Below are 25,583 nucleotides of genomic sequence, written 5' to 3'. Positions count from 1 at the left end.
GAAGAGTTTCAATAGCTTTAAAACAGAAAGCATGAACTTGACCAATTCTCTGTAGGCATGTAGCAAAATAAGTAGTAAATTCTGTGAACTAGAAAAGCCCCAGGGATGACTGTGAAGAGGACTTCTAAGATCCTCAAATGCTCATTACCTCATGCATGGAAGCTATCTGAGGAATAAGGAGCCATTTTTTTGATTAAAGGGACTTAGTTCTGAACAATAGAGTGGCTGGTATTTTTAAATTAAATACACAGGAAGGCACTTAAACTTCATCTTTTGCTTTTGTGAAGGAAAGAAATGCAAGTCTCAAAGGACCACCCCAGCGCCGTTCTGTATAATAAACTTTTTCTTTCTTTCCTCTTTACAAATGCGATTGTGGCCGTCTGTGTACGTGAACACATTGCTCGAAAATCTCGGAAGGAAAGAGCCGAAATCTGAATCTCTAAGAGCAGGACTTTGATCTACCCACTGTGGTCATTAATATCACTTCCATTCACAGTGGAAATGCAAAAATTCTTAAAGTGAACTTTTTCTTTAAGTGGGTTGCTAGCAACACTTAGGAAAACTCTAATTATGGGACATATCCACTGCTTCTCATTGCTAGACCATCCTGCCTCACATGGTTTGCTGCAGGAAGCCAGATTTTGAAGATTAAACTGATTTTTTTTTTGTCTAGAAAGCAAATAATGATTTTTTGAAACTACGATGCCCTTGACTTTCCTCTGCACAGCAGTGAATTGCAAGGTTCTCTCTGTCACATGTTAAGCTTTCAACAATTGTTATAACTGTGGAAAGGTTCTGAAGGTCCTGCCTTTCCTCTGCTGAGGAAGCTTGCCCAGTTGAAACCACTGAAATCGAATTTTTCCTTAGTATTTTTGAAGTCCTCCCTATGATACAGCCCTCACATCTCCTGCTGAGATTACTCCAGGACCTAACAGAGTCTATTATTTGAAAACATTTTCTAGGACTCAAATTGGCTTTTCCAATGTTGAATTTCATCCAGTTTTTCCTCTCCATTGCCCATTATGGAAGTAATTTGCAGAATTTCTGCATTTTAGCCAGGAGCACTGAGAGGGAGTGACTACATGGGGTGCCGGATGCCAGTGGCATTGCCAGGCTGGAAAAGACACAGCCTTTTAGTGCTGGTGTGTATTCCAATGGGGGTATGTGTGTGTGTGTGTATTGCTGGATTTCCATCTGTGCATAAATTACTGTCTCTATATATTACACACGGGTCTTGTTCCCTTTGTAAATTCACGGACACACTTGTGTGTGCAGACCCCTTCCCACACACACAGACTTGTCCTACATTAGAGATTGAGTTAAATTTGGATACACCTACTGGTATGGGGAGACTAGCAGAACAGCCCTTTGCTTCTGCGATAAGCCATATGCCTTCTTTTGTGTTTAAAAATGGTACCCGTAATACCTAATTTCATATACACTTGAAAATTGTTTTATAAGAGTTTTATTGGATTTTTGCATTCATTCATTGCTTAATTTTTATATCCTGTTATGTAGTTTTATGATAAAAAATACACACAATCTCAGCCTTCAGCAAATTAATATCTATTATTCATTTTAAGAGCACAAATAACAGTTACCCCGTTTCTTTAGAAAATACTGATGTTTAGAAAAAACACAGACAATAATAAAACAGTATTTTCCTGGCTGTATCCTTTCCTCCAGTTTTTTTGGGGTTCTTCAAATCACTCCTCAAAATCCTTCCAGAAGCTTCCGGGAATGATATGTCACATATACACTCTTAAATTGCCTCATTGCTACCCCATAAAATCTGGCATTTTCCTTTCTTCTGACTTCAACTGTGATGAGCCTGTCCCTTGCTGGACCCACCGTCCTGTTCTGGTACCCACTGTCTTTCTCTCTCTCCGTTCCTGACTGGCCGGGACAGATGCTCAGATCACTATATACCTGCCTGCCAAGGGTCACCAACACTGTAACTGTTCCAAGAGTTACTTCAAGAAAAAAAGTAACCTGTACCTATCCTTAAGGCTTTCATAAAGAGATAAAGGATGCCTTTTATTTTCACTTGTTCCTTATTGTACTTGGAGAACAATGGCATAAGATGGTCATGTCAGGTTTAAAAATAGCCTGAGTGACACTATGTTAAATATCTGTGTTACCTGTCTGCTCAATACCCAGTTCTAGAAAAGAAATGTTAGCATGACAGTGCAGGACACGGCCCCCCAGTCCTGTCTCCTTACCTTCTCCCACCGAAGTACCCACTGTCCTGAGCTAAGGACAGCTCTTGGAAGGGGGGCTCCTGGCATTGGATATGCAAGCTTACTAAGCAGTGGGTGCTCCAGGAAGTTCTAAGTCCTGCCAAGAGCCAGGCGGTGCTCCTGGGCGCTTAGTAAGAGCACAGCCTCTAATCCTGGCTCTTCCACTTTCTAGTCGTTACCTTGAGAAAATCACTTAACCTCTTTGTGTCTCAGTTTTCTTATATGTAAAATGGGGATATTTATATATCAAAGCTTTAGAATAGTGAGAATTAAAAGTATTCTAAAATGGTTAAAACATCGCCTAGCACAAATTAAATTGAATGTATTTACTATTAATTATTATGCTAAAGAGAATCTTTTCATAAAAGGTTAATTCATGCTTGAAAATAACATTTATTCTGCACTTACTAGGAATAATATTTTATAGCTATACATTAGATCAAGCTTGTTAATCATGTTGTTCAAATCTCCTATATCCTTAAAATTACATTGCCTGATTTATCTGTCAATTACCATTATAGTGATGGATTTGTCGAATTCCATCTCTAAGTCTGTCATCTGTGTTTTCTGCAATTTGAGGTCATGATTTGAGGTACATCTAAGCCCAGATTGTTTCTTTCTTCCTGGTAATTTAATTTGCCTTAAAAAATTCTGTAGTGACTATTTCTTGTGATGATCTCTGTTCTACAGTACATTTTCCTACACTGATAATACAGCTGGACCAGCTTGGTCTTACCATTTTGTGGCATAACTTTTGCCAACCTTTTACTTTCAACTCTTCTAAATTATGTTTTATTTGTCTTTCTTCTAATATCTTGTTACAAACCCTTCTTGTATACTTTTTGTATAGCTGGATGGTTGTTCTTTTGCGCTAATGGCGGTGGTGGTTGGTCTGTTTGCATATCTGTTTTGTCATTTTTTTTGTTTGTTTTTTAACTACATCATTTAGTCTATTTACATTCATAGTTATTTAGAAATTGGGGCATAATTCCATTATCTTATACTGTGCATTTTCTCTTTTCTGTTTCTTTTTCTCTCCTTTCTTATCTTTTATGTAAATTGATTGCCTGTTTTTCTCATTCCAATTTTTCCCTCTGCTGGATGATAATAGGGTAATCCAAACTATTTCTGTTCTTTTAGTGCTTATCTTATAAAACTTAATGTATTGATTTTTATAGTTAAGCAATATCTTTACCCTTGTCCTTAACAGGAATGCAGGGACTCAAGAACACTTAAACGAACCATACCTCTCCTGATTTGTATGTTACCTTTATAAGCATTTTAATTTTTTTCTGGCCATATTTTAACCCCTTAAGCCATTATATAGTACGAGTTGTTATATACACTCTGTATTTGTTTAGATTTTCTTTATTCTTCATTTCTTTTTACATTTCAGACCTACCATCTAAGTTTACCTTCTGAACTTGAAATACACCTTTTAGTTTCCTTTAAGGAGAGTCTGCTACTGGCAAAATAGTTTTGTTTTGTTTCTTTGTTTAACTGAAAATATCTTTATTTTACCCTTGTAAGAAACATTTCCCTAGATATAGAACTCTAGGTCAACAGATGTTTTGCGTCAGCACAACAAAGCGACCATCCCACTGCATCTTTACTGATACCCAATGCAGATACGGTGCACAATAAAGATATGGATTCTGCAATCAGTGGGTTAGTGGTTTTCATCAGTTCTGCAGTATTCTCAGCCTTTATCTCCATATTTCTTAACTTCTGTTTCCTATTTTTCATTTCTTTGTCTCTGGGTGCATGCTAGATAATTTTGTCAAATCTATCTTCTAGTTCACTGATTTCTACTTGAATGATTCTCTCCACAGGTATGTCTAATCTGCTCCTAAACATATCTATTAAATTTTAAATTTAATTATTATAATTTTCATTTCTGTAAGTTCTTATTTTTTATATTGGTTGCTTTTATACCCTTTACTCATATTTGCAATCCTTTCTCCTATTTCTTTCATTCTGTTAAATCTCTGTATGTGTTCACAATGTCTTTGCAACTACGATGGCTGCTTATTTTTCCTCCTGCTGGATCTCACTCATGGCACATTGTTCCTTTGTGTATTTTGTGAAATTTGACTGTAAGCTCATTTTAATTCCAACTTTGAAGTCTGGTATTCTCCAGCTAGAGAGTGTTAGTTTGTTTCTGCCTGACTCCTGGGGATATCACCCTCCCAAGACAACTTTAAACTTAATTATCAACTTGAACTGTTGTGGATATGCTTACGCCTCTGGGTAGTCTGAATTGGAGCTGCAAACCTCCACAAGCTTCACATGGGGGCCAGCTCCTTATTGCTTATTCTCAGATGAGACTTTTTCACAGGAAGAGTCTTAAGTCCTCTTACAAACCAGCCCTAGCAGTCCATCTATACCAGTCTTCTCAACATGGCCAGATGCAACTGAATCCTAATGTGAAAACATGACAGGCCCGTAAACTGAAAATGTTCCATTCTTCCATAACAACACGTAAGGTCGAGTGTGATAGGTGTTGAAATAGAGATGCAGAGCCCACTGTGTACTCAGAGGAATGAAGAGCACTTCTGGGTGATAAAGAGACTGTGATAAAGGTGTGGTTTGAAATGTGCACATTTATTTAGTAAATAGGCACAAGCACTTACTACTCGCAAGGCTCTACAATCAACACTGAGGAATAAAGTCGAATACATTTCCTCCACGCTTTGGAAGTGCATAGTTTATTAGATCTTAAATATAGGTAGAATTTTAATTGGGATAGTAAATGGAGCCACATACAGTTTTGTGAGGTGGAAGAAGTTCTGACAGATTTGGGAAATGAGTCCTCCTCCAGTTTGGCCAGGTCATTAGATCTCTGAGCAGAAGAAATAGGAGATGTTGGGGAAGATGTTTGAGATTCGATGACAGAGGATCGAAAGAGTCAGTCTAACGAGTTAGGACTTAATTTAATAATCAGTGGGAATCACTAATGCTTTTGAGCATGAAATAACGTGTTAAAGACTTATTAATAAGATCAATTAAGCAGTAATCTTCCAGATGGATTCAAGGGGATAGAACAGGTAGAGAAGAAAAGATGAGAGCCTGAGAGAAAGCACCAGTAAAGGGAATAGAAGGAGGGAGAAAGGAGAACCATTTTATAGGCAGCGGCCAATTGTCTGTAAAAGATCAAAGTTGGAGAATATAGGCTAACCCTGAAGACCTAGCTGGGCTGATTGACACAATGGTAATATCATTAACCAAGCTGGGAAGAAGATGAGAATTATGGAGAATCAGTAAGTCCCGCATGTTAAGGTAGATCCAACCCAGCTCTGAGCACAAAGAACTTCAGCCTCTAGTAATCCATAACTTAAAAGCTTGGTTAAACTTTGGGCATAAGACAAAAAACAAACAAACAAACAAACAAACAAAAGCGAGGTTTAGGGTGTGTGTCTCCTCTAGATGAAGATGAAACAACTTTTGTTTAACTATTATGCAACAAATTGAAATTGTTAAGCTCCCACCCAGTGAGCGTTCATTGCCTGCATGTTGTCCCTTATTGAATTAAGCCTCAAAATCTCTACCACACATTATTCAAAGACCTTATTTTAGTAAGTAATTTTCTCTGTTGCTTATGGATTAGGTGAGACATGCCGTGGTACTGACATTTCAGCTTCTTACTCACTCACAGTGGTTCTTTGATATTAGTGTTTAGTTTCTTCTCACACTACTGAATCGACCCAATGACATTCTTTTTGCTTTTTAATTAGTGTTTTCTAGCAAATGAGATGGTCAGGAAGGAATGGAGGTCTGTAGGCTTTCATGATTTCATTCTTTCTTTTTCAATGATTAATATTTGTATTTTTTAAACAGTGCTTATTTTTATTCTAAGTAAGTATATGCTTGGAAAAAATATGCTTGGACAATACAAAGATATATTAAAAAGAAAAAAATAATGATCGTCATAACAGCAACGGGAGCTAACTAGAGCTATCTCGTTTTCTTCCAGGAATTTTTCTTTGAATATAAGACTGATTTAAAAAAAGGAGGGAGGAGGTGATTATGTGTTACATAAATGTGTGTCTTGCTATTATTTAGTGTTTATAATGATCATTTCCTATGTTATAAAAGTTTTTCTCCAGAGTCTTAATATTCCATTGTTCAAATGTTCCCATATTTATATAAGAAGACCCACATTGCGGCTATGGAGGATATTTTTGATACTTTGCCATTATAAATTATGCAATGGTGAAGAGCTGCAGATACACTGCAGATTAATTTTGATGATCCAGGCTCTTGTATGTAGTTACCAAATCAGAATACATAATGCAATAATTGAAATTAATTTTCAAGTGACCAAAATTTTCAGTCTAATCTCATTAACAACAACAAATAGAGAAACATGTCTACTTTCCAAAGACCCAAGGAGAAAGCAGTCCATAAAGCAGTTGGGCTAATAATGATAAAACAATTTTAATAAATAAATATGTTAAATAAATAATTTAAATGAATCTGATCATTATTTACTTAATTGTCTATCCAGTGTGATAAAATACTACTTTAAATGACACAAATTGGCGTTATGATTATGCAAACATACAATTATGTACCAACACACTAGTCACTGGGGAAATTGTACCGTCTAGAATAAAAATCAATACATATGTGTGGATGTATATGCATTCTTATGAAAATGTGCAAGCTCAGAAAGGCCTATACCATTACTTATTTTGCATTTTGAAAAAAATAGATGACAGGATAATATCAGTGATAAACATTACAGCCCAAGATTAATTTTGACTTCTATAGGTACAAATAAAGACCTGTGACCAAAATTAGAAAATATGTGTGCATGACATTATGCCTCTAAATAATGTTATGTGCATTTTGAGAGCAGCTCTAGTATTTAAGAATGTGCATACCTCCCCTGAGTGAACTTGCTCCCTTCTAAGAATGGATGTATTTAAAATGGCCTATTTTGAAAAAGAACATGAAAAGAATATATATGTATAAATGAAGCACTATACTGCACACTAGAAATTAATACAACATTGTAAATTGACTATACTTACAATTTTTTTAAGTTAAAAATAAAATGCTTTCCTTGCTTCTTGACTTAAGAAAAAATTCATCAAATACCTTGAATTTTTGGAGGAAAGGTAAAAATGTTAAGTAAACTGCAAAGTCTTGACTTCTACATTTTAAACTTTTGCTATTATATTTGTAACAGATCAATTTTTAGGGTTTAACGTCCTTGGTTAGAACAGAAGTTATCTATGGAAATAGTGTGAACACATTTAATTATATGAAAGTGCTAACTACCAAACAAAAAAAGAACAGGAAAAAAATAATTTGGGAACAATTATTATAACTTCTATGGGGTCTTGACAGGTTTAAAAGCCTTGTACCTTTTTCTGTTATGATGACCACAGGAAAAGCTCCCTAGTCCCTGCTATAAAATAGCTTAGAAAAAAATTTGCAATAATAAACCAGTGCCTCATTAGAAAAGCCTGTATTTCCTGCTCCAATAACCAGCTGATGGAAATAAAGTTCATCTTGTCAACAGGTTTATTTATTTCCCCTTCTTCTTCTTCTGCCTTGTTAATCTTCCTTTTATGTTTCCTTAATAACACATGCTGGAAAAGTTCCTGAATGCTTTTCAAGTAAAGAGAAGTTCTGAGAAGGACTGACAAATTTCTGTTGTGTCAACATAGAGACGGGCGTCTCCCAGTCTGGAATTCAATGTATAATATCTGAAATAGATAGACCCTCCTTTTCTCATTCATTAAGTCAGGAGATATTCCGGTCAACTAATTGGTTTGAATGCATGTTATTAGAACTTTACTGCCAGTCCACTAAAGATGCAGTGCCTTTCATGAATCATGATAGACTGGCCTTAAAAAATAACTGGTTGAGCTGGATCCAAAAAGAAGGGATAGAATAGATATGAGTTGAGCTATCAGATGAGTTCCTTGGGCACTTTGGGATCATGGCCAGTGGAGAAATAGAGAACTTACCAAATATGAAATTATACATGAATTCAGGATCAGCCTGTGACCTGAATCAGCAATTAATCACTCTGATTTTACAAAGAAATTTATTGTTATTATGCACTGTGTTCCTAATCTGGAAATATAGGACACCAGACATCTTCTCATAATTAATCTTTTGGATCACATTACTGACTGACCATCAGATGCTAGCATAGCGTACCATATTTTTGAATGATCATAATAGGCAGACAGTATTTTGGATTTTTGTGTAGTAAGAAGAAAATTCAATTCATTATTTGATCATATTTTCAACCAAGGCTTAAATGTTAGGTATAAAAATAACATAAAAACATTTTTTAAAAATGAACATAAATACAAAACAAACAGACTCATAGACATAGAATATAAACTTGTGGTTGCCAAGGGGAAGGCGGGTGGGAAGGGACAGACTGGGAGTTCAAAATTTGTAGATACTGACAGACATATGCAGAACAGATAAACAAGATTATACTGTATAGCACAGGGAAATATATACAAGATCTAGTGGTAGCTCACAGTTAAAAAAAAATGTGACAATGAATATACGTATGTTCATGTATACCTGAAAAATTGTGCTTTACACTGGAATTTGGCACAACATTGTAAGATGACTATAACTCAATAAAAAATGTTAAAAATAAAATAAAATAAACCATGAAAAACTTCTTCCTTTGATCTACTTTCAGGAACATATTTATTCTATGCAGTGTTTTATAATGTAAAATCTTTGTAGTTTCTGTGTGACTTTTACAATTACTTTCCCTACCTATGCTATAAAGAAAACACTAGGTTTGCAATATTTTTAGCAAAAAAATTTCCACAGGTCAACATAGTGACCCAACATGGAGCATGACAAATGGAATATTATCTGATAAATTTAGATTAATATCCCAAATTCAAGTTTAAAAAGGAGTGTTTGCTATCATGCCCCAGAATCTTTCCTTTCTTTAAATTTTAGCCCAAGTTCACAGTAAATCTACCATCTCTACTAAACTCTGAGCCCTTTGGAGCAGTCTTTCAGTCCTACCTGCCAAACCTAAGTATAAAGCATACTCCTTCTTGGGTCAATCTTAGACTAACAGCCCTGTCACTCTTCATCCTGCCTTCTTTGTCACTCTGTCCTGACCCATGTGTCTTCCCTCTCAAAGGACAAGCAGTGTCTCAGCTTCAGTACCATTAGTTAACAGGACTTCCAATATTCTAAAATATTGGCTTCCAATGACATTGTTTTCTTTTAGATAAAGAAGTGATAACCCTTTGTCACCTAAAGTTGATATTTATACCTTATTTCAGTCCTAGTTTACTAATTGCTCCTGAGGATCATTTTGTGAATGTGTGGATTCTGCTTTCATTCCTCTACAGTGCTCACTCCATCACCCAGAGTCGCTATAGATTGTCTTATATTTAAGTAAAAGATATTTTGCCTTTCTCCAGTATATGCCTACCTCTTCAAAATGATTTTTTTTTAATTTTATAACAGCATCCCAAACAGTAGACGGTATATCTTTAACTGATCTCCTTTGCTGAAAACACGGCCAACTCAAAAGCAGACGGTGAACGTAACCAAGAAATACAGTCATAGAATCGGGGGCTACCAACGCACAAAGGGTCACCCTGTCCTTTTCAATGATTTACTTTGCAGAAAGCACATGACTAATATCAAGGAAATGCTGTTAACACTTTCTTTTGAAAAAGCTACTTTCAGTAATTCAAAGAAAAGACAGCTTACAAATGCCCGGAGTGGAGATACAATAAAGACAGCAGGATGGGGTGAAAGGCAGTGCTGTGAGAATGACAATAGGTGTTTGAGCCTTTCAGAGAATGGACAGTACTTTTACATAAAAGTTTGATGTGCTATTTCTTCTTTTTAAATCTGCTGTAGACACAAAGTGTTGAAAGAATACTAAAAAGAAAAGAAAAAAGAAAAGTCAGTGCCAGCCCTTCTCTCCTAGAGTCCTATTACCCAGATTCCGCTTACTTTATAGCTAACATCACTTCTCAACCTTGTCCCAGCCTCCACTATGTCACCTGGGTAACCTGCTTCCATCAGCTTCACTCACTTCTTGCAATGATTTCCCCATCTCAACGCATTCTCCTCCCAGCACATCCCCAACCCTCCATTCCTGATGAAAATTACTTAAAGAGTAATAGAAGAACCAGTGAGATAACAGTAAAATTTTTTTTTTAAAAAGTAATTGAATGAAAGTCAAGAGACTTGATTTCTATCCTAGCTCTGCCATTAAGTTCATTAAGTTACCAGATGAATGAAGGAAATTCATTTCTACTAATAAAAGATGGAAGACAAGTTAAACTGTGTCTAAATTTTCATTCCAAATAATTCTATGAAATCAATTATGATTATATTAATTTTCCTAAAATGTAATCAATATTAAACATAAAAATGTATGCTTCTGCCTCAGTTGAATACCAGAAAATGAAGTCCTTGCTTTCTCTCAATAGTCCTAGTTTCATAACTATTTGTGGTTTATAGAAGATGGAAAGTCTCAAATTTCGCATATTGACCTCTCTCTTTCTTTTCTGCCCTGGACTTCAGTTATGAGATCTTTGGAATTTGGTCCTAACCTACCTCTCTAGCATCATCTGTTAATATTCCCCTCTGCACCCTTTGCTGTAGCTGCACTGAGCTTCTCACCCTCCACACAAAGGTAGCTTCTCTCTGGAACTTTCTTTTGGCCCATCTCATCTCTCTTTTTACCATGTATCTTATCCAATTGCACTTTCATGAGTTTTTTTTATGTGTTTAAGTCTCATTCTAGACGATGCACTCTTAAATAACCATTGGACTCAAACAGTGTATTTTTTTATTAAAATATAGTCAGTTTACAATGTGCACCAATTTCTGGTGTAGATCATAATATTTCAATCTTCCATATAGATACATACATTCCTTTTCATATTCTTTTTCACTATAGGCTACTATAAGACACTGAATAGAGTTCCCTGTAGAAACCTGTTGTTTATTTTATATATAGTAGTTAGTATCCGCAAATCTCAAACTCCCAATTTTTCCCTCAAAGAGTATATTGATTAAAAAAACAAGCTTTGGAGTAAAAGGGAAAAAAAGACCTATGTTTCATTTCTGACTCAGACAAATAGTTTCTAAGTGACCTTAGTTAGGTATATCACTTAATGCTGGCCTTGAATTCCCTTATCTGTAAGATGAACTTTAATCTACCAAAATGAATTGGGACGCTGATCCAAAGAAGAAGGGGAAGGAGGAGGATGAGGAGGGAGGAGGAGGAGGAGGAGTGGAGGAGTGGATGAGATGAAGACGAAGGAGAGCTCGGTAGAGAAGTAAGCTTGAAGAAGATTCCTCGAAGAATCCCCTCCGCCCATCGCTCTACGAAGCACTATGCCTCCTACCATCCTCCTCTGAAGCGGAATCCTCCCCTCCCCATCCACGCCTCCTCCTCCTCCGCCTCCTCACCCCTCCCCCCGCCTCCTCCGCCTCAGCTCCTCCGCCGCCTCCTCCGTCCTCCGCCTCTCTCCCCGCCTCCTCCTCTCCTCCTACTCGTACTCCTCCTGAAGAATCCGCCTTTGTCCGTTTTTTTCACGTGTCACTTTTAGCTGTTTCAATCGAAGTGTAGGAGGGCGACCAAAAACAAATACTTCAGGAGAAAAAGGAGATATATTAGCTGTTCAAATTGAAAATTCCAGAAGTTTACTGTTTTAGGTATAACCTGATCCAGGGGCTCAAATGATGCCGCAGAATTTCAGTCTTTCTCCATCTTTTGGCTCTTCTCTCCTCTTTGTTGACTCTACCCTCAGGCTCTATAAACTGTGGTAAGGTAAAGCTTTGTGCTGCTTTATCCCAATATACAGAAGTCTTAGGCCTGATGTCGATGGGCTTGAACTGTATCAAATATCTATCCTTGAAATGATTACTACAGCTAAGGAAATAAACATACACTCACTGGCTAATATCTAGGTCACATGACTTCCCCCGAAGCTGAAATCAGTTTTGAACAAACATATAGCCAAGGAAAGAAGAAGGTGAAATCCTGCACAAGAAATTTAGGGTGACGTTTCCAAAAAGAGACAAAATGAATGTTGGTTAGACCATAAATAACTCTGATGCACCACATTAGCCTGCCATATTTTTGTAAAACTCAGTGAGACGTTATTCACAAAACATTTAGCACCATGGTTGATACATAAAAGTCTCCAGTGCGCAGTGAGGGCCTTGGCACAAAGCAGGTGGTAAGAAAGTGTCAGGTGAGCAAAACGAGTAAGTAAAATCTAAATGTCCCAGAGGAATTCTTAGAATGAGTAATTTAGAGTTAATTTGGCCTTATTTTTTACAATTCCCTCTGATTAATTTTCTGGCTGATATGTTAAGAGAGTAAGTCGCATTTTTTGTTTGAACAGCTTTCTGAATATAGTCTACCTAACCTAATACAATTATACGGAGGTACACATAGAGGAAAAGCAATTATAGCCTACATCCAACTTCACTGTAGTAGTTAACTCATCCAACAAATGCCTATCGGGCTTCTCATAGGTTCCCAGATTCTGTTGGCACTGGGAATGCAAAGACGATGGCAGGGCACTCTCTCAAAGTGCTGGGTTTCCTTGTGTCATGTCTAAGGCTTGTGGGATATAATGATAAATGTAACAGACAAAATACCAGCTTATAGACTAGAGGAGGAAACAGACAATTATGGTTACAGGGAAAAGGGGTAGGAAGGGATAAATTTGGGAGTTTGAGATTTGCAAATGTTAGCCACTATATATAAAAACAAATTTCTTCTGTATAGCACAGGGAACTATATTCAGTATCTTATAATAATCTTTAATGAAAAAGAAAATGAAAACAAATATATGTATGTATATGCATGACTGGGACATTGTGCTGTACACCAGAAATTGACACATTATAACTAACTATACTTTAATATAAAAAAAACAATAAAAAGTAAGCCACTTAATAAAACATAAATTTGCTAACAAAAAAGAAAGAAAAAGAAATAATCCTCATTGTCAAGAAGTTACGTAGCATCAGTGAAATTTCCGTGGAAAATTTAAGGGACTCTACTTCAGGAAGAGTGACAAGACGGCTACTATCTGTGATGCTATTTAAGCTGAAAACTGAAAAATGAGAAGGAGCTATAAATGGAACTAGAGGATGGAGCTGTTGAGAATTCAGGCTGAGTCCTTTAATTAGAACTTGAACCCAGCTCTGTCTCTGACTTGCTGTGTGACTTTGGGCAAGTTATGTAACGTATCTGAATGCATCATTTTCTTCATCAATAGAATAGAAATACATAGTAACTGTGTTTAAGCCGACATGACACTGTTTACATTCAAGCCCCTACCTTCTCTTGCATGAATTGGTAACATTCCCAACTTGTCTTCCCATCTCTTAATCCCTGCAACTTACCCACTATGGTACTGCTGAAGCCATCTTTCCAAAATGCAAATCCGACGGCATTGTTTCTCTTACAATGAGTCCTCTTTACTTTTTGCAGAGTCTAAATTACTTAATATAGTGTGGTCATTCTTCCATAATCTAGCCCTTGCCTGCTTCTCTAGTTTTCTTTTCCACCATGACCCCTCACACACACCAATCTTCAACCCCTGGCATCACACACATTTACTCCTTAAATCTCCTCTAACATGACGTGCTGTTTCCTATTTCTGTGCCTTTACATGGTCAATATCCTCTGCCTGGAATCTCAGCCTTGGTGAGCACCATGTCAATTCTATCATGTCTTCCAAGGCATTGCTATTTGCTTCTTTCAGAAGTCCTCAGTTTAGAGCTGACCACCTTCTCTTTTGGGTTTCCTCCTGCCCCATCCCATCTGGATGATATTAATGCTGTGTGTGTGTGTGTGTGTGTGTGTGTGTGTGTGTGTGTGTGTGTGTGTGCCTGGCAATGGGAATGATCTCCTAAGGAAAAAGAAACTGATCATGCATGAGAAAGAGAAGGAATAATTCCTGGAGGAAAAAAAAATCTTGAGAAAATTTAGAAAAGGAATAGTTTACCAAGTGTGAATGAAAGCATTGGCCTTTGATAGAACTAGAGATCTTTCTTTTACTGTAACAGAATTACAGCCCAGATGGTGGGTACAGATAAACTTAGATGAATACCCTGAGTGCCGGGAAGATGCAACAGTTTCCATTCCCTGGCTCCCTTTTTCTCCTTTGAGGTGTGGAAGAGGATGACAGGCTAAGAGTGAAGAGAGAGAAGGTACCATGAAAGAATTGCAGAGAGAAGGGATGTGAAATACTCATCTGGGAAACTGGAAAGTTGAGGCAGTAATCATCTGCTAGCATCCAGTGAACTGTGAAGTGTGGTCATCAACTGAGAGTGGGCAGGTTCTGCTGGAAAATTGAGGAAGGAGGAGTAGCTTAATAAGGGAAGTGCGAGCGCTTGCCGGGCAGTGTTGCTAGCCCATTTGAGATCCGTGGGAGTGAATGTACAGTGAAAGCGTCACTGTGGTCAGCATGGCTGTGCGTTGTCATCCGGACTGCACAGCCGCTTAGGTGGGAACACAAGGAAGGGGAGAGCTGGGCTTGAGAGTGGTTGACCTTTGCTGGGTGATATGGTGGAGGCAGAGAACAACAAGGGAGTTGTGGATTTTTACGATGACTAACTGCGATTCCAGACTAGGGAAGGAGATAGGGGAGGGCATGAGGGAATTAGGGATGGTGAAGAGTGGAAGGATCGTAGGTTCAAGGTCTAGCGGGAATGGCAGAGTTTCTGAGCTGATCACAGCGTGGAATGCTTAACGTGGATACTTTAAAAGTAAAGCAATTATGGAAACGATGCTTTATGAATCGTCTTTTCTGTGCATTGCTAGAGTCTGTTGAACTATTTTGATGGAAACTCCCTCAACAACTAACATATAAATAAATCACAAAATTGAGGAACTGGATATTTAGCAATGCCACTCGTGAGCTAATGAATATCATTAAAGGTTTCTTCAAATCTCAAGAGTCAACTGTGAAAAACACTGGATTTCTGGATTCTTACAAAGGTAAACCACATGATACCTGAAAACAACGGCAGCTTTCTCAATACAGTCTCAAAATACGAAGGGAAAAACATATCTGATGTAAACAGCCTGTTTCTCTGGTTCAGACAGAGCAGGACTGGCTAGAAGCCCGTTAAAGGACAGGTGCCCATGCAGCTGGCCGGGTCCTCTAGCTGCCCCCACAGAGGTAACGGTACAAAACTGGAGCACCACTTCTCATACTCGCCTTGATTTTAAGTTTCCCGTTTCTATTCCTGGTCCAGAACTCATGGCACGGACTATTAATTACTGGCCCCATGAAGCCATTCCCTCCCCCAGTTAAAAGTATAAACAAAATTAACTTTTTTTTTCCCTTTGTTAAGGTGTAAAATCCATTCCAAATGGGTAGTTTAAGACTTCCTAAGGTGACTCAGAGCCCACAGTGAGAAGCAGAGAACCTGAGTCTAGAAAAATGTGACAGGTTTATTTCCCAAAGAAACCAGAAATAGAAAGTCTCTAAGAACAGGAAATCGGGGATTAAACGCTGCCTGTATTTCACAACAATGTCATTGAAAAGAGGAAGCAGTTGAGTGAGGAGTTGAGTTTAGGGTGTAAATGTAAAGACAGGACCACGTGTTTTTGCTTTCCTCTTAGTGTCTCTACAAAATGTGACTTAGTTACGAGCTGCAGGAACTTGCTATGAATGTCTGGAGTTGGGGGTGTGTGAGTCTGAAATGTTGCTGCCATGGTGATTTGGGCATTCCAGGAGTTTTGTCGTTTATTTCTTACTAAGTTAGGTATCTGGTTTTCCCTCTCCAGGAGATAGTGATATTTTGAAGCAATATTTTCACAGTCCAGTGAGGGGTTAAAGTTTTCATATTTCCCGCTTAATTCATTTATTATTATTTTTTAATTGAGTTATAGTCAGTTTACAATGTTGTGTCAATTTCTGGGGTACAGCACAGTTCTTCAGTCATGCATGAATATACATATATTCATTTTCATATTCTTTTTCACCGTGAGCTACCACAAGATATTGAATATATTTTGCTGTGCTATACAGTATAAACTTGTTTATCTGCTTTATGTATACCTGTCAGTATCTGCAAATCACAAACTCCCAGTTTATCCCTTCCCACCCTCCTTCCCAACTTAATTCATTTTTAATCAATGTTTTTTTGGAACAACTAAGCATAATATTTCACTAGTTACTAATCAACATGACAAAATGTAAGACAATGATATATGATTAATACTAAGCTTGTGTAGTAGTACATATGTTGTCTGATAAATGAAAACCAGGAAAACAAAATTCAAAGGAAGACAGAAACACAATAGCCCCCTCTCTCCCCCGATTGTCAGTTGATATTGGCAACTGTCCTGTCTCGCCCTGGTTCTTCTTTAGACTTGTCCTTGCTACCTCTGAATTTTCTCACACATGCCATGAGCCTCAGAACTCTTTAGAGTTTGGAAACAATTTGCCTAAAAAGCCATTGCAGGCAGCGTCAAGCCTCACTTCTTCTTCTAACAAGAGAGCCTCACCTAAAAAGCAAAAGTGTGTTTCCTTTTAAGTCCCTTATTCTACCTGAGACCCAATCATAAAAAAAAAACTAAGATGTTCTCAGCATGTAGTGCACACAATGTATTTAAAAATCCCATTCTTTCCGTGATTCAAAGGATGTTTCACAGCAAACTTTACTAATTGTAATCTCTACCCTCAGTCTCCATATAATCAATTTCTCACAGGGTTAGATATTATGATTTGATTTTTTTAAGGGTCTACACATATTCCCGGAACATGGTATGTTCAAGCACATTTAAGCCAAAATTAATGTCGTTTCACCAGGTATATGAAGTGATTCTCCCACTCCGGTCACAGATGACTGATGGATGGCTAGCGGTGCCATCCGTGCGGGCTTGGCTTTGATTTGTAGATGCCCGAGAGTTGTCTCCGCGGAGAAAATGTACAGAGGTAGCATTTCGCTTTTATGTTTCTCATCAAGCAGCTTCCTTGCGACAGAGGGAAAGGTATGAGAGTTGTTAGGGAAAGCATTCTCTATTATCAGGAGGTTGTTTCTTCAGAAGTCAGAGGCTTGTGTGTCCTGTGAAGGGAATACTAAATGAAACCCCTGCTAGAGATGCCTTTCACATAAGCAGGTTTTACAAAGCCCCCTTTGCCTCAGACAAACAAAATGGTCTTCCGCTAGCTGTTTACAAGTTATTTTGTTATAGAATTCAGGAAACTTTGATTCAAAAATGTATGCTTCTGTGTGCCAATACGAAATATGCAGTATCTAAAGCATTCTTGACCAAAGAAAGAACTGCAAGTCCACACTTGGGACTGGTGTTCGGTGGTTTGTGGGATCCCGGAAATCTCACTGGAATCTCCTTTGGAGCCTGGAATCCCACCCCTAGAAGTTCAGTCCTTTGAATTAAGGCTTTGCATTTTCAGTCTTTATTGGTGTAAACCAGACCCTGGATGGGCCACATTTTAAATAATTATCAGTAATGATCCTTTTAAGAAATATTTCTTTATCAAATTTCTTTGTATCTCAAGAGCTACGTGTGAGAGAATGGAAGACCACACCAGATGCCATGTTTCACAAGGAGGTAATTAGGATGACAAGCCCGAAATGCCAGTGGCTCCCTAGGTGGGCAGACCTTACAAACTCCAGGAAGCTAAAAGAAATAGTAGAAGGGTGTCCATATCTTAAAAGAGGTCAGTGGGGGGGAGAGGGGTGAATATTGAAAATAAAGGTGCTGTGAGTAGCTAGGAAACCTGCTTCAGAGTTTTCCCTAGGTTCAATATGAAAAGTTATCTTGACTTCAGGATCTCAGCTCCCCTTTCCCCAGTGATTCTTGGTAAAGGCTTTCATTTGTGCTACTGATGTCTTATGGGTGGATCACGCCCTTTTTATTTTAATAGATTGATGCCATTTTATTGCAAAGCATTTTTGATATGCATCTTCTAAACAAATACCAAGCCATAGTACACCATTGAGAATGTAGAGGAAACACTCATGAAAGGAACGCTTCCCTCTGAAAACATCGTCCCACGGCATAGGGCATTTCTCCGGTGCTATTGGAGGGAAAGTCAATGATAATCACTATATATAAAAATAGATAAAAAAAAAAAAAACAGATTTCTTCTGTATAGCACAGGGAACTATATTCAATATCTTGTAATAACCTTTAGTGAAAAAGAATATGAAAAACGAATATATGTATATATCTTCATGACTGGGACATTATGCTGTACACCAGAAATTGACATATTATAACTGACTATACTTCAATTTAAAAAAAAAAACTGTAAAAAAAGAAAGAAAGAAAGAAAGTCAATGGATTCGGCTTCAACTCCAGCTCCTCATTTACTTTAATTTAAAGGTCCCACTCTCAATTCTTGGAGGGGTGTTTAGGTTTCCCTCTGGGCCCCTTAAGAATCACAAGCTTCTTTGCTCCTTAACCGTTTACTTCACTGCTGCAACTGAAGCTCTTCTGCGGCTGTAATTCCTTCCTCATGTTACAGTTTTAGTCAAGTATCCATTCCCTCTGGAGGCAGTCTCTGTTGCCAATTTTGAAAAATGCCCTTGCCTGGTGTATACTTTGTGCTTCTGGTGCCAAAGCATGTCATCCTTTCCTAGCCTTCCTCTAGGTGAAAAAAGCTTCTATTCCCTTTTTGTTCAGCGCGCACCATGCCCTTTTCAACCTCTGTAGTGGAGAATCCTTGGAGTGTCTTTGTCCACCAGCTGGAGAGTTGGAATTCCTCATAGTTTCATGTATTTCAGCAGTCTGCAGCACAGGTCTCAAGACAGAAGATTTAAATTTTATTCAATTTGCTATGAAATTATTGCTCACTGGAACTTATGACAATCTATCCTTGTTAAGGATTTACTTATGGTTTATGGCATGTCATTAGAATAAGTGGTTATTTTCCAGTAACGAGGCCTTCACTGAAATGCAAAGTTGAAAGGGAATTTACTTCTTACTGTAGTGGAGTGCGCTGGAAGAGATTCTCTAGTTTGACATTAAGTGAGTTTCTCTTTATTGAGTCCTAGTAACTATTTCAGATCGGTACTTTATTATCAAACTTTCTGATCCTCCCTTCGTTCACACATATACACACACAAAATCTACTTCCAATTAAAGAGGAAATATTATTTAATTATTGTTTTACAAAAAAATTACAAACACCAGGACATATTTAGAAATAAAAGCCATCACCCTTCAACCAACATTTACTGAGTCCCCACACTGAGATGACCCCTGTTCCAGACACTGGACAAAGACCATTAAACAAGACAGATGAATTCATAACCCCAACAAAGCCTGAATTTTAGAAACTTGGTCTAGCCTTCACTTCCAATTTAAATCTATTCTGTTCTTCCTCATCTGATTATTCACTCAGGGCCTTCTAGTCTCTACCCAATAGGAGCAAGTTCTCCATGATGAGAGCATCACTTTGCGTTTTAGTGCTTGGAATTACACAACATATTCTAAAGTCATCTGCCTCTGAAAGTGGTACCGGTCTATTTCATTATACAAAAATGAAATACACTGAAATTTATTATGATTTTGCTGAACATAAATCAGGAAATAGATTCCATATACATTACATGAAGACTGACATTTCAAGCCCTGTAGCCATGTGTTTCAGTAAATGTGCTTCCTTGTTCATTTACTGCTACATTTTGAATCATTGCCTCTGCCCATATGGCTGTTGATGTCTCTCCCTGCAGCCTGGATGAACCCATTTCTTTCCAAGGGCAAGAGCTGCTACAAGATAATAGAAAACCTTGGCCTGAGCTACACAAAACTCTTGCTTATTACCATGTTGTATAGAACTCGAAAAAGGAATTGATGCAGAGTCCAGTAGAGTCTTTTTTCATTTGAACTTTATTTTGTTTCATTAAAATGCAAATAAAAACACAATAACTCTCAATAGTTTTAGAAACATTTTGCTACTTTGCCATTCTCAAATATTTTCTTGATTCCATAGTATCGATTTATATATATTCTATTTGTACTTCATTTGTGATTTTAATGTTATGATTTAATGCAAGAAAAATTGCACATCTCCAACTTTATAATGAAAATTTAAAACGCTGGCTCTGAATATCCAGATATACATGTGGAGGGTAAATTTTTGAGGCTTTTTGGTAACATAGGTTAATTTCAAATGTTGGGCGATCATTATGAAAATTTCCCAGGATGACCCAGAGAGTATCAGTTTGTTCTTTATTCCACTGCGGGATTTCTCTTGGAGATAAATGTCCTTCTGTGCATGTTTGTCTCTCAGGAGGTCGAGTTGTGTCGTGTTAGCAGTCAGGAGAAGCTGGGCCTGACAGTCTGTTACCGAACGGATGATGAAGAAGACACGGGCATTTATGTCAGCGAGGTAAGATATGCCGCGGAGGAGAGATTAGGGGAGGCAGACTGTGAAGAAGGGAGTGAAATGACTCATGATGTGAAAATCCTTGGGAGGCTGGGATGTGAAGAATTGGCCATGTTCCATTACTTGTCACTTTCAATTAGGAAAGTAAATTATGTTGCCCAACTCCTGTAATTATTATCTGCCTACTTAAGGTGGGTGCTTTCACCCCAGAATCTCAGTAAGGAAAAGTGCGAAAATGTTCACATTGTCTACATTTGAATAAATCCCTATGTGTAAGTAGGAAGTCGAGCAAAATTTTTGATCGTCAAACATCTGTCCTTCCATTCCTGCTGTGTCTTTGGTCCGTTCTGTTAACCACAGCATTGACTAATTGCTTTAAATCAAATATTCACAATAATCACATGTTTTACTCTGCTGACAGGACTGATAAATTTGAATATTCAAGACGTGTATCCATTAATTTGTTCTATTCAGCCCCTCATCCCTTTCAAAAAGTGAGGTACTTAAATGTGAAATACCCTTTGTGCTAATTACTTAGAAAGAAATGTGAGGCAAAATTTATTAATATAGGTGTTTTTTTAAACTCCCAAAAAAATCATTTTATGAGAAGTAGCAAAGTATTATTTTTAAATTTTATACACATATGATTAAAATTTATATATACATGCAAATATATGTATATACATTATTTTTAAATTATACATACATATGATTTAAATTACATATATACATGTATACATATATATTATCTAACTCCTCCATATATGCATGTATATATGTGTGTAAAAACATGTATGTGTATATATATATGTATATGTGTGAACTCAGAAGTTAGACAGATGAGATACTACTTGCTGTTACATGCTACTGTTCTAAGTTTTCTTGGCCATGATCTTGAATATATGACATAATTTCCTGAGCCTCAGCTTCCTCAACTAGAAACTTAGGACAGCAAGGTTTATCTCATTGCTTTTATAAAGGTGACTGGAATATGGAAAAGATGATATAAGTAATGCACTCAGAAAACTACACAGCTCTAGAAATGTAAATGTTACTCTTAATCACTTTAACCAAAGAATGTACTGACTGGCTCTGGCTATGGAAAAATCACTAAAGAATATTAGACTTACATAGCATGCCTCTTTTAAATATACAGCAAAGATAATCGCTCCAGTTACAGTGAGGAAGTATAAGGAAACACCTGCAGAATTATCTTTTGTAATATGTACAGAGGTACAAATGTGGAATTTTGATTATCAGCTTGATTAGAGTTCCAAAGACAAAGTTTTAGATTGTGAATGGCTTCTACATAGGAAGCAATTGATTAATTATCCCTCATTTCCTTCCAAGAAGTCTCTAATTACTATTTAAATATGTCAGCGTAGAACTTCACTTTTCAGGGATAGGAAGGAAGCCATAGGAACGGAACATATGTACTTGGAACAATGTTTTCCATATACATCTTACATGTAATTGTAACATCTTTTGTTCTTGACTGACCACTTAAAACTCATTTATTGGATGGTACCACCTAAAAAGAAAGTCATATCTAACATCTGGATAGGATGAATCAACTTTCTGCTACATTTGAAATACTCTGCTTGAAAAAAAAAAAAAAGAAAAAGAAAAAGGCTTTACTGGAATAAGTTCAAATAAATTATTTGAAGCCATCGTGTGAAATGTGATTGATGAATTACCCCCAGTGAACAGTAGGTCATCATTCAAGTTTGGCCCACTAAAATGTTGATGAACTCTTAATAGAGCCTTAAATATCTATTTATTTTAAAATAATTTACAGTTAATATACTTCACGCTATATGTAGTATTCAGTAATAATCTACATGGATAGTATTATTTTTCTCACTTTTTGAGCTACTTAGATTATAAATCTCTTTATAAACTAATGTGCTCATAACACAGAAATCTCTTTAATAAGTATGGACTTAGAGTCTAGCTATCAGGTTTTCTCAGAAAGCTAAGGCAGGATTTAAAAATCACCCTAGCAGAAAGTAAATTTCCTGGGTCCAGAGAATCCTAGTATTTAACATCAGCACAGGATCATGTCAGCTGAAGACCATGTCTGACAGCTGGGATACAGAAATGAATGAATGGATGTTAAAAAAGGGGGGGGGGGTGGAGAAAGGATAAAAGAAAGGAAAAAAGAAAAAGAGGGAGAGAAAAGTGGTCTACAAATCATATTCTGCCTCTAGTCCTCTTTAATTTTATTATTATTAAATCTAAAATAGCTCATTTACACTTTAAGAATCAGTGATTTCTTTTGTCAGAGAAAAAGTTGGCATGCACTCTATAAATCAGTTTTTAAAAATTTGAGCCAGGTTTCTAAAAATATTTTTAAGTGCCAGGGTGGGGGGCGATCTTGCAGATCCAGTTGAAGCTGTGTGTCCTGTCCATTACAGGTAGATCCAAACAGCATTGCTGCCAAAGACGGCCGAATTCGCGAGGGGGACCGTATTTTGCAAGTACGTGGTGCAGTTCTTTCCTTTAGTTTCCTACTGCCTGTTCATCCAATAGTTTTAAATTTATTTTGTTCCTTGTAAAATGTTAGAGAAAATCATTTGTCTTTGTTTCTGGATAGTAACACCTACAAAATCAAAAGCTATCATTTAAACTTTTTTTTTCCCCAAAAGTAAGGGTAGTGCCGTTTATTAAGAATGATTAGCTAATAATTAGTGATTAAACCATAATCTCTGGACTCAGCTGACTCAACTTATCACTTACTTGGGCACTTCCCTTCTCTCTCACTGTAAGCCTGTTTCCTCATCTTAAAGAGTGATAATATTAAAACATATTGTTGCAAAGTTTAAATGTGGCTGAGCACGTGCTATGCCCAGCACAGGGCAGGGTAAGTCATAAGCATTAACTGCTGTTGTTACCAGCAGGCAGCAACAGTGCTTATCACTGCCTGCTCTGCAATAAGTTAGGTAATAAGGATCTCGATGTTGCATTATTATGAAAGTCGAGAAGTCTAAAGGAGTTTTAATTATTTACAAATGTGTTGCTGGGGACAGTTGGAGGAAATCTGCTTTCTGATCCACATGGACGTGTGAAAACATAGAGTCTGTTTAAATTTCAGTTTAACAAGAGAGATGGTGAGCACCTCTTAGGGAACAGGTAGAGCTGGAAAGAGTTCTGGGCCAAACCAGGAAAAACTTAGAAAGCCAGAGTTTTAAATCTGCCTTGACCCTGTCTGTCCCTCCTGAGTCCTCTCCCATTAAGAGTGGCTACGGAGACACACGCAGCTGCCCAGCTCTTGTGTCCAGTTTAACCCAGAATAAGCACAGAGGCCCTCTGGGGTTGAGTTTCACCGCAGATCACCACTGCAAAACAGGCAGAAGTTACAAACCGTTAAAACATTCTGCAAAACTCTTAGCTGTTGTGACAGATCTGTAGGTCCCATCTCTCCTTACCAGATAGGAACCCCTGAAGAATGTTTCTTTAAACTCAATACATTTGGATTCAACTGTCTACCTAGAACCAGGGCTTTAAAAATAGACAAGATGTCAGAATTATTAGAACAAATGCATATATGTATATGTATGGCTGGGACATTGGGCTGTGCACCAGAAATTGACACATTGTATCTGACTGTACTTCAATTTAAAAAAAAAACAGACAGGATTTCATTGCAGACTTTGGGGGCACTCCCTGTGTAATTAGGAAGACAGCTGCATACACAGATGATTAAGATACAGTGTGACATTGTCATGAAAAAGGGGCACCCATGCTGCCTTTGGCACATACCAGAGGGTGAATCTGCCGTCTTCTGCTCTTCTCTCATTTCTTTAGGTGGACACTCACCACATCACACCAATTCCCCACACCCCTTCCCTTCTCTAGTGAGAGGACACAAAACTCTTTATTCATCAAGGACCCTCTACTAAGCCTCCAACTGGGAAAAAATAAAGGTATAAATTAGTGGTTAAGCATGGTCCTATTCATTTTCAGAAAACTTCAAGAACATACCATTTCTGCTTTAGTGAGCGCCCTAGGTGGTGACCCGTAGTTAAACAAAATGAGATGTGTCTGTCCCTGGGTGACTCAGGAGAAGGAGAAATGAATCGAGAAACCAAGACTTAGCCTTACTTACTACTCTATTTTCAATGTCTTTCTCACACTCATGTGAATAAATGAGTGAATGAAACAAGAATAAAAATCTGCAGTAAACCTTTGCTTGTGTATCCTCTTTTGTAAATAAAGGTACCGTTTAGCATGTCATCCACATAATGAAAGCTTCAAACGTATGTCATTAGTTTTTGATTTAGAAATCATTCTAAATGTGTTGTTCACTTTGTTAATATCTGCAGTTGAATAAACTGAAAAGGACGTAACCTTCTTTTGATGCTCAGGGTCATGTTTACACCCAGGAATCACTGCACAATAGGGTAAAATGCTCAATGGCTGAAAGGTCTGGAAGATTTTGTGCCCTGATATTAAATGACCCTAATGGCCTACATTTCCTGTTGTATTGGGTCTATGTTTTGTCATTTTTTCTCTTGTTGTTTCCAGCTGTCACTTTTCACCATCTACTCACCACACCCTACACTTGAACTCCACTCTCACTGGCTCCCTTCCTGGTTTCCAGCTCACCACTCCCCATAGACTAGATACACAAATACAGTTATTAAAATTACATCTATTCATTCCGTGGGTAGAGTTGGATAGAAGTAAAGTGCCTGTGTCTCCAGAGATGCATACTCTATGTTTTGACTACTTCCTTATTCCTGGCTCTATTGTGGACAGATTAAGTTTTCAGATAAAGTATCTTCTGAATAATAAGGCATTCCTTAATGGAGTTGGTTCATCGAACACCAGCAGGATTGATAAAGTACTGTGGTCTGCCTGATTAGTTTCTGTTCAGTGACAAATACGTCACTTTTAATGAATAAATATGTACCACATGAAAAAGCCTAGGATTCAATTCTATCTGCACACCCAGAAACCAAAAAGTCTTAAT

At 37.4% G+C, this 25,583-nt stretch overlaps 1 protein-coding gene across 1 annotated transcript in view; it reads left to right on the top strand.

The window, feature by feature from the left end:
- Nucleotides 1-25,583, top strand: part of PDZRN4 (PDZ domain containing ring finger 4) — a 325,397-nt gene that overhangs the window by 282,108 nt on the left and 17,706 nt on the right. The window contains 2 exon segments of the mRNA XM_032493299.1: nucleotides 20,513-20,611; nucleotides 23,026-23,088. Coding sequence (XP_032349190.1) covers nucleotides 20,513-20,611; nucleotides 23,026-23,088 — 162 coding nt within the window.

This window comes from Camelus ferus, chromosome 12 (genome assembly GCF_009834535.1).
Source record: "Camelus ferus isolate YT-003-E chromosome 12, BCGSAC_Cfer_1.0, whole genome shotgun sequence".
Classification (NCBI taxonomy): Eukaryota; Metazoa; Chordata; class Mammalia; order Artiodactyla; family Camelidae; genus Camelus; species Camelus ferus.
Note: the sequence above shows the minus strand (reverse complement) of the source record. Positions and strands in the feature narration are given on the sequence as shown.